At 53.6% G+C, this 10,139-nt stretch overlaps 1 protein-coding gene across 5 annotated transcripts in view; it reads right to left on the bottom strand.

The window, feature by feature from the left end:
- Window positions 1-10,139, bottom strand: part of TYK2 (tyrosine kinase 2) — a 31,842-nt gene that overhangs the window by 15,983 nt on the left and 5,720 nt on the right. For all 5 annotated transcript variants that reach the window (XR_001882215.1, XM_017855924.1, XM_017855927.1 and 2 more), the window contains exons 4-9: window positions 5,143-5,266; window positions 4,900-5,047; window positions 3,543-3,706; window positions 2,330-2,711; window positions 1,646-1,843; window positions 1,409-1,566 (exon numbers count right to left, since the gene is read on the bottom strand). Coding sequence is in view for 4 of the 5 variants with exons in the window: in XM_017855924.1 (XP_017711413.1) it covers window positions 1,409-1,566; window positions 1,646-1,843; window positions 2,330-2,711; window positions 3,543-3,706; window positions 4,900-5,047; window positions 5,143-5,266 (1,174 nt within the window). In the remaining variant the exon portion in view is untranslated. The remainder of the gene's footprint in view (window positions 1-1,408; window positions 1,567-1,645; window positions 1,844-2,329; window positions 2,712-3,542; window positions 3,707-4,899; window positions 5,048-5,142; window positions 5,267-10,139) is intronic.

The following is a 10,139-nucleotide window of genomic DNA, read 5'->3' as shown; positions in this document are numbered from 1 at the left end:
TTTTTTTTTTTTTTTTTTTTTTTTGAGACAGGGTCTTGCTCTGTTGCCCAGGCTGGGGTGCCACGGCATGATCTCGGCTCTCTTCAGCCTGAGCCTCTCAGGCTCAAGCGATTCTCCCACCTCAGCCTCCCGAAGAGCCAGGATTATAGGTGTGCCCAGCTAATTTTTGTATTTTCAGCAGTTACAAGACCTTGCTATGTTGCCCAGGCTGCTCTTGAACTCCTGGGCTCAAGTGATTCTCCCACCTCGGCCTCCTAAAGCGCTGGGATTACAGGCGTGAGCCACCACAGCCAGCCTACTCCTGCTCTTGTACTTGACGCCAGACGGGCCCTGACAAGGTGACACACACTCCAAGACAGGAAACAGCCATCAGGAGCCGGATGGGCGCACACCCAGCCACGGCCACCGCCACTCACAAGGGTGACACACGATAGATGGCTAATCACACAAGCAAAGGACAACAATCCCAGACACACCTAATCACCCAGTGTGACAAGGCAACACAGGGGCCGGGGCATCCCAGACACAGAGGTGACACAAACATGTACTATAAAGTGTCATGGCTACATAGGCCCAGACACCTACATGTGCAGTGGCTGACACACGTGGTCCCTAACACCTGTCTGTACAGGGGCGGCACACATATAGCCTTAACAGCAGTCACAGCCACAGGCCTCACAAGGTGAAATGCCCACTTCCCCCTCCCCTGGCATCACAAGTAGGACAAGGGTCAGAGTCACAGGGGCAGTGACCCGACAAGGAGACAGTCACAAATCACGACTTGGCAGCACAAAGGACAGCCACAGACGCCCCTGCACCTGATGATGACATAAGTACTGGCAACTTCACGCCCTCAGGCCCACAAGTCACACACAGGACCGCTGAGACGGTGACTCACAAGTTACCAGCATGGGCAGCCGCCTGCAGAGGCGGAAGCATCCAACGTACTGCTGAATGATCACCAGCACCAGGGTAACGACAGTCCCGTGAAAATCACCAGTTCTGTGCAATGACAACCTCAACACACAATGACAGTCACGGCAGGGCGTGGTGGCTCACGCCTGTAATCCCAGCACTTTGGGAGGTGGAGGCAGGTAGATCACCTGAGGTCAGGAGTTTGAGACTAGCCTGGCCAATACGATGAAACCCCACCTCTACAAAAATACAAAAATTAGCCTGGCATGGTGGCGAGCGCCTGTAGTCCCAGGTAATCGGTTGGGAGGCTGAGGCAGGAGAATCACTTGAACCCGGGAGGCGGGGGCTGCAGTGAGCTGAGATCACGCCACTGCACTCCAGCTTAAGCGACAAAGACGTGCACCCACACGCACACCCTGCACAGCCCCTAGGGCTCACAGTCTAGTTGGCAGCCTTGGCAGTGGCCCCCAGTGCCTCCCCACCCAGCACTCACAGCAGGGGTCCATGGATCCCATCCTGGATGCTCATCACCAGCCGTGGGGGAGCCACCTCGTGGCACAGGTAGTGGCTGGAGTCGGCCGTCAGGCGGAAATAGCCGTCCACCAGCGACACGAAGGACAGCGCCGCAGCCCGGGAAGGCAGGCTCAGCTCCTGCCAGCCAGGGGCGCATCAGGCGAGTGTCCTCCCAGGCCATGGCGGCCCCTAGCCCGGCACCCACCCCGGGCCTCACCAGGCACTTGTTGTCCTGCCGGTGGATGCTGACACAGCGCTCTTTCAGCACCACGTGGGTGATGTCCCGGAAGTCGCAGAAGTAGGCCCACAGTGGCTCCCGCAGCCTGTCCACCGGCTGGCCGATTGCCTTGTGAGCCTTGGCCTTCTTCCCAGACAGGCTGGCTTTGGGGTTCCTGCCGCTGCCGCCACTAGAACCCTGAACACCCAGCAAGTGGGGCAGAGGATGGAGAGGGCAATGCCCATTTATACTTCTGCACTTTCCCCTGGGGGGAGACTGGAGCCAGAAGGGCCAGGCACCAACCTAGGTTGACCTCCCAAGTCCCAGTGTCACAGGCGGGATGGGGACCCACCCCATAACATACACATGCTGGAAGCCGGACCCTTAGGGACAGCAGAGAGCGGAATCCTGACCCCCTCACAAGATGAAGGGGTTCCCCAGATGAAGGTGCCAGTCCCCAGATGAAGGGGTTCCCTGGAGGTGCAGACTCCAGAAATAAGGTCCCCAAGGGGTAAGCAGATGGAGGACCTTCTCCAAGAAACTGGCCCCAGCAGACAGGTGCCCCAGAGCCATGTGGGGAGAGGGCTCAGGTCAGCCACCCTCAGAGGCTAGGGCCAAGGATGAAGAGAGACCCCCACCCCAGCCCAACGTGAACCTCCAGGGCGGAAGAGGCGCCTTGCTCACCTCCTCCTTGTTCACCTCCTCCTGTACTGGCCACCACTGGATGCCACCAGTGCCTGTCACCAGTACCTCATGGGTTGGGGGTCCAGCAGCAGACTCGGGGCCAGGGTCTGTAGGGGCCTCCCCACTGTCCCGGATGTAGCAGGGCTCCCCCTCTGCCTGGGCCAGCAGCCTCAGGTGGCACACAGGCACACGCTCTGTGCCAAAGCGGGGTGCCAGCCGTTCAAGTGTGGCCAGGTATTTGACCATGACCATCTGCTGGGAGAGTCTGTCTGGCTGGAAGTCCTGCAGGAACCTGCGGAAGACGTTCCGAAGGCGCAGCCGGGTCAGGGCGCTGTGCTGCCGGATCTGCCGACGGAAGGAGAGCGGGATACAGTCCTTGAAGCTGGGGGGAGCACAGGGAGGGGCTGGTCAGGGACCTGGGTTGCAGACCCAGCTGGGTGACACAGGGCAAGTGGCTTAACCTCTTTGAGCCTCAGCTGCCTCATCTAGATAACAGGCACACTAGCCAGGTGTGGTGAATTGAGCCTGTAGTCTCAGCTACTTGGAAGGCCAAGGCGGAAGGATCACTTGAGGTCAGAAGTTGGAGACTAGCCTGGCCAACATGAAGAAACTCGATCTGTCTCTACTAAAAATACAAAATTTAGGCCGGGCGCGGTGGCTCAAGCCTGTAATCCCAGCACTTTGGGAGGCCGAGACGGGCGGATCACGAGGTCAGGAGATCGAGTCCATCCTGGCTAACACGGTGAAACCCCGTCTCTACTAAAAAATACAAAAAACTAGCCGGGCGATGTGGCGGGCGCCTGTAGTCCCAGCTACGTGGGAGGCTGAGGCAGGAGAATGGCGTGAACCCGGGAGGTGGAGCTTGCAGTGAGCTGAGATCCGGCCACTGCACTCCAGCCCGGGCGACAGAGCGAGACTCCGTCTCAAAAAAAACAAACAAACAAAAAAAAAACAAAATTTAGCTGGGCATGATGGCGGGCACCTGTAATCCCAGCTACTCAGGAGGCTGACGAAGGAGAATCTCTTGAACCTGGGACGCAGAGGTTGCAGTGAGCTGAGATTGCGCCACTGCACTCCAGCCTGAGTGACAGAGTGAGACTCTGGCTCAAAAAAAAAAGTAGAGGCACGGCAATATGTGAAGTCTACCCTGGCTCCCAAATGCTCAGGACACTTCCCCCTGCCTACACAGCATCCCCACCCCGTTCCCAGACACCTGGTCTTCTTGGCCACCTCCTCCAGGGGGACACCACGGCGGAGAGCAAGGTGACAGAGGTGCAGAAAGGCCATGCCTAGGCTCTCATTCTTAAAGTGGTGGATCTCCTCCTCGCTCGACAGCTCCCACAGTGATGCCACGTCATTCACAAACTCGTGCTTGCCCTGGGAACAGGAAATTGAGCAGAAAGGGAGGTGTGAGAATGCGTTCACTCTCTAGCCCAGAGGTATCCAATCTTTTGGCTACCCTGGACCACACTGGAAGAAGAACTGTCTTGGGCCACACATAAAATACAGTAACACTAACGATAGCTGATGAACTAAAAAAAAAAAAAGAAAAAGAAAAAAAAATCACAGGCCGGGCACAGTGGCTCACGCCTATAATCCCAGCACTTTGGGAGGCCGAGGCGGGCGCATCACCTGAGGTCAGGAGTTTGAGACCAGCCTGACCAACATAGAGAAACCCCACTTCTACTAAAAATACAAAATTAGCCGGGCATGGTGGCACCTGCCTGTAATCCCAGCTACTCAGGAAGCTGAGGCAGGAGAATCACCTGAACCCGGGAGGTGGAGGTTGCAGTGAGCCGAGATTGTGATATTGCACTCCAGCCTGGGCAACAAGAACGAAACTCCATCTCAAAAAAAAAAAAAAAAAAAAAAATTGCAGCAAAATCTCAGAATATTTTAAGATAGTTTAGGAATTTATGTCAGGCTTCATTCAAAGCTGTCCTGGACAGCATGCAGTCCGCAGGTCAGGGGTTGGACAAGCTTGCTCTAGCCAGAGAACTCTAATTTCCTGCATCTCACCACCTTGAGGGGAGAGACCGCCATTTACTGGAAAGGCCAAATATGCAGCATACACCCCTCCTCTTGTCAATCTTGTGCCTGTGACAGACATTACTAATCCATCACAGCACTCTTTCCCCTTCAACCTGAACTCTTAGCTGGGCATAGTGGCTCACACCTGTATCCCACACTTTGGGAGGCTGAGGCAGGTGAATCACTTGAGGTCAGGAATTTGAAACCAGCATGGCCAACATGGTGAAACCCCGGCTTTACTACAAATAGAAAAATTAGCTGGGGGTGGTGGCGGACACCTGTAATCTCAGCTACTTGGGAGGCTGAGGTGGGAGAATCGCTTCAACCTGGGAGGTGGAGGTTGCAGTGAGCTGAGATCACGCCACTGCACTCCAACCTGGTCGACAGAGCGAGACTCCGTTTCAAAAAAAAAAAAAAAATCCCCAGATGGCATGAGTTGAAACCCATTAGCTATAATGAATCAGGGAGGGAAATGGGGGCTCCTTAACTGCCCCTAAATCTCCCACAAATAGTCTTGCCCCCCGCAGCCCTGCTCATACCTGCTCAAAGAGGTACTCAAATGAGGCTGGGTCCAGGAGTTGCATCCCCTGTGCTGTCTGATCTGAGGATGCCTCGGTTCCTGGGGGCCCACAACGGTACACAGCCGGCTCCTGAGGATTCATGCCATGCCAGTTCCGGAAATAAAACCTTCAGGATGGGAGGGACGCAGCTGGGGCTTAGCACAGAGTCGGACCAGCTTCAGCACAGGAGGGGACGAGCTTTGCAAAGAGGTCTCCACCCACCTCATGCGGAAATACAGCATCAGGCTTGCATCCCTGGGGATCTCTAGGATGTAGTTTGGGGGCAACCAGACTTGGGCCTGAGCATCGAAGAGGGCGAAGAGATTGAAACAAGGAGGAGTGATACCTGGACCAGGGGAGAAATGAGGTCAGGAGTCACGTCATGTGCTACCGTCAGACCCGAAGACCCCGCAGACCCAATATCTGCCTTCACACTCCCTCTGAGGCCCCCTCCGCCACCTGCAGCTTCAGTCTCACGTTGCCCCTGGGCAGAGGACAGTGCATATGTTGATCATGCTGTGGCCTCACAGGAGGACTACATTTCCCAGCCTCCCTTGCAGCTAGGATGGGGCCAATTGCACTGGTTTCTGGCCAAAGGGATGGGCATATTTCCAAGCCTGGAAATAAATCCTGTCACCTTCACCACCTGAGGTATGTTGAAGGCTTCTTGTGCCAGATGGTGAAGCTGTAAGATAGAGGCGAACCATCCAACCTGTACTTGATTTTAGGTAAACCCTTTTTTTTTTTTTTGAGATGGAGTCTTGCTGTCGCCCAGCCTGGAGAGCAGTGGTGCAATCTCAGCTCACTGCAACCTCCACCTCCTGGGTTCAAGTGATTCCCCTGTCTCAGCCTCCCGAGTGGCTGGGAATACAGGTGTGTGCCACCACACCCGGCTAGGGCTACTTTTTGTATTTTTAGAAGAGACGAGGTTTCACCATGTTGGCCAGACTGTTCTCAAACTCCTGACCTCAGGTGATCCACACACCTTGGCCTCCCAAAGTGCTGGGATTACAGGCCTGAGCCACCATGCTCAGCTGATTTTAGGTAAACCTTGATTGTCTTAAGATTTAGGGGGATTGCTTATTCCTGCAGCAAAACTAATCCTAGCCTGACCCACATAACTCTACAAACTGCTGCAATTGTCTGGCATCTCCCTGAACTCCAGCCCCTTCCTGGCTGGAGAAACATTCAGTCACTTCCTGGCTGTCTCCCCCTGGACATCACAGGCCCCCACTTACATATGCTTTGTTCCAAACAACACATCTTACCTGTGGTCGGCAAACTCCAACCCTCCCCTCCTCTGCCCAATTATTTTATCTTATTTTATTTTTTAAGGGTCAGGGTCTTCCCTTGCCACCCAGGCTGCAGTGCAGTGGTGCAATCCTAGCTCACTGCAGCCTCAACCTCCAGTGCTCAAGCGATCCTCCACCTCAGTCTCTGGAGTTGATGGGATTATGGGTATGAGCCAGTGTGTGTGGCTTCTACCCAGTTCTTCAAACCAGGAACTTGGTCCGTATCTTCAGCCTCTCCCACCAACTCCACAACGTATCGGTTACCAAGACCTGCTCTTCCTGCACTCTCCATGTCCTGGGGATCTATCTACCACCTTCAAATGCAAACCTCAACCCCAATCCAGTCTCCAGACTTGCTGTAATTTCCCACACCAGCTACCCAGGGCATCTTTCTTTCTACTGATGTCATTTAAAAATTGTATCTGTTGGCCGGGCGCAGCAGCTCACGCCTGTAATCTCAGCACTTTCAGAGGCTGAGGTGGGCGGATCACAAGGTCAGGAGATCGAGACCATCCTGGCTAAGACAGTGAAACCCCGTCTCTACTAAAAAACACAAAAAATTGGCCGGGCATGGTGGCGGGCGCCTGTAGTCTCAGCTACTCGGGAGGATGAAGCAGGAGAATGGTGTGAACCCAGGAGGTAGAGCTTGCAGTGAGCCAAGATTGCGCCACTGCACTCCAGCCTGGGCGACAGAGCGAGACTCCGTCTCGAAAAAAAAAAAAAAAAAAAAAAATTGTATCTGTCAGCCGGGTGTGGTGGTTCATGCCTGTAATCCCAGCACTTTGGGAGGGTGAGGCGGGCGGATCACAAGGTCAGGACTTCAAGACCAGCCTGGCCAATATGGTGAAACAACATCTCTACTAAAAAATACAAAAATTAGCCGAGCGTGGTGGTGCGTGCCTGTAGTCCCAGCTACTCAGGAGGCTGAGGCAGGAGAATTGCTTGAACGTGGGAGGCAGAGGTTGCAGTGAGCCGAGATGCACCACTGCATTCCAGCCTGGATGACAGAGTGAGACTCCATCTCAAAAAAAAAAAAGAAAAAACAAAATTGTATCTGTGGTGTGGGCATGGTGGCTTATGCCTGTAATCCCAGCACTTTGGGAAGCTGAGGTGGACACACAACCTGAGGTCAGGAGTTCCAGACCGGCCTGGCCAACACAGTGAAACCCCCGTCTCTACTAAAAACACAAAAATTAGGCCAAGTGCAGTGGCTCACCCCTGTAATCCCAGCACTCTGGGAGCCCGAGGCAGGCGGGTCACGAAGTCAGGAGTTCTAGACCAGCCTGGCCAGCATGGTGAAACCCCGTCTCTGCTTAAAAAAAAAAAAAAAAAAAGGCCGGGCGTGGTGGCTCAAGCCTATAATCCCAGCACTTTGGGAGGCCGAGATGGGCGGATCACGAGGTCAGGAGATCGAGACCATCCTGGCTAACACGGTGAAACCCCGTCTCTACTAAAAAAATACAAAAAACTAGCCACCTCCTGGGTTCAAGCGATTCTCCTGCCTCAGCCTCCCAAATAGCTGGGATTACAGATGTGCGCCACTATGCCCAGCTAATTTTTGTATTTTTAGTNAAGTGATCTGCCCGCCTCAGCCTCCCAAAGTGCTGGGATTACAGGCATGACCCACTGTGCCTGGCTTGAGACAACTTCTTAAAGAACCAGTCAAAAATACAAATAAAATAAAAAATAAAAAATAAAAGAACTAGTTAGACTGCTTCACTCTCTGGCTTAAACCTTCCATGGCTCCCCACTGCTCCCGGAGAATGCCCAACCTCTTGATTCTGAGTACCCCCATCCTGGCTTTTGCCTGCTATGCCCCAGTTTCAATTGTTACTTCCCCTTCCAAACTCTTAAAATTGATACCCCAGTCACCCTGAAGGTCTTTTGCTTCCTCAAACAGATCAAACTCCCCAGGCCTCCACGCATGCTGTTCCCTCTGCCGAGCGTGTTTCACGTCACCCCACACACCTGTCTGAGTCCTTTAAGAATCATGGGGCCAGGCGGCGCGGTGGCTCACGCCTGCAATCCCAGCACGTTGGGAGGCTGAGGTGGGCAGATCACGAGGTCAGGAGATCGAGACCATCCTGGCTAGCACAGTGAAACCCTGTCTCTACTAAAAATACAAAAAATTAGCTGGGCGTGGTGGTGGGCGCCTGTAGTCCCAGCTACTCACCTGTAGTCCCAGCTACTCGGGAGGCTGAGGCAGGAGAATGGCGTGAACCTGGGAGGCAGAGCTTGCAGTGAGCGGAGATCGAGCCACTGCACTCCAGTCTGGGCAACAGAGCGAGACTCTGTCTCAAACAAAACAAAACAAAACAAAGAATCTGGCATGACTGGGCTCGAGGGCGCACACCTGTAATCCCAACACTTTGGGAGTCCGAGGCGGGTGGATCACTTGAGGTCAGTAGTTCGAGACCAGCCTGGCCAACATGGTGAAACCTCAGTCTCTACTGAAAATACAAAAATTAGCTGGGTGTGGTGGTGGGCGCCTGTAATCCCAGCTACTCAGGAGGCTGAGGCAGGAGGATAGCTAGAACCCGGGAGGCGGAGGTTGCAGTGAGCCGAGATTGTGCCATTGTACTCCAGCTTAGGGGACAGAGCGAGACTCCGTCTCAAAAAAAAAAAAAAAAAAAAAAAATCAGTCATGACCAGGTGCAATGGCTTGTGCCTCCCAACACTTTGGGAAGCCAAGGTGGGCGGATCGCTTGAGTCCAGGAGTTTGAGACCAGCATGGGGCAACATGGTGAGGCCCCATCGCTACAAAAAATACAAAAATTAGCTGGGCGTGGTGATGTGTGCCTGTAGCCCTAGTTATTCAGGAGGCTGAGGCAGGAGAATTACTTGAGCCTGGCAGGTAGAGGCTGCAATGCATCATGACTGCACCACTGCATTTCAGCCTGGGCAACAGAGAGAGACTTTGTCTCTACAAAAGAGAAAAAAAATAAAAGACTCAGCCATCAATGGGGAAGTAGGAAGTGTTATAGAAATTGATTACAATGCTCCTATCCAGTCATGGAAGCTAGGAATCGGGGAGGTAAGAGGAGTTTCTGGAGGAAGGTATATGTAACCAAAGCCACCTTAGAAGGGCCTTCCCTTGGATGGGCATGGTGGCTCGTGCCTGTAATCCCAGCACTTTGGGAGGCTGACGCAAGTGGATCACTTGAGGTCAGGAGTTCGAGACCAGCCTGGCCAACACGGTGAAACCCCGTTTCTACTAAAAATACAAAAACTAGCTGGGCGTGGTAGTGCACGCCTGTAATCCCCTGTTACTCAGGTGGCTGAGGCAGGAGAATGGCTTGAACCTGGGACGTGGAGGTTGCAGTGAGCCGAGATCACACTACTGCACTCCAGGCTGGGTGACAGAGCGAGACTCCATTTCAAAAAAAAAAAAAAGTCCGGGTGTAGTGGCTCACGCCTGTAATCCCAACACTTTCAGAGGCTGAGGCAGGCAGATCACCTGAGGTCAGGAGTTCAAGACAAGCCCGGCCAATGTAGTGAAACCATGTCTCTACTAAAAATACAAAATTTAACCAGGCATGGTGGCAGGTGCCTGCAATCCCAGCTACTCGGGAGGCTGAGGCAGGAGAATTGCTTGAACCTGGGAGGCGGAGGTTGCAGTGAACTGAGATCGTGCCATTACACTCCAGCCTGGGCAACAAGAGCAAAACTCCATCTCAAAAAAAAAAAGAAAAGAAAGTCCTTCCCTCCTCCAGAGGAAATTGCATTTCCAAATATATCTACTACAGAATTTTTTTTTTTCTTTTTCTTTTGAGACGGAGTCTCACTCTGTCCCAGGCTGAAGTGTAGTGGCGCGATCTCAGCTCACTGCAACCTCCACCTCCCGGGTTCAAGCGATTCTGTGGCCTCAGCCTCCCGAGGAGCTGGGGACTACAGGCGTGTGCCACCATGCCCGGCTAGTTTTTTTGT

The sequence above is a fragment of the Rhinopithecus bieti genome, unplaced genomic scaffold (genome assembly GCF_001698545.2).
Source record: "Rhinopithecus bieti isolate Rb0 unplaced genomic scaffold, ASM169854v2 scaffold_42598, whole genome shotgun sequence".
Taxonomy (NCBI): domain Eukaryota; kingdom Metazoa; phylum Chordata; class Mammalia; order Primates; family Cercopithecidae; genus Rhinopithecus; species Rhinopithecus bieti.
This window is presented reverse-complemented; position numbering and strand designations above follow the sequence as displayed.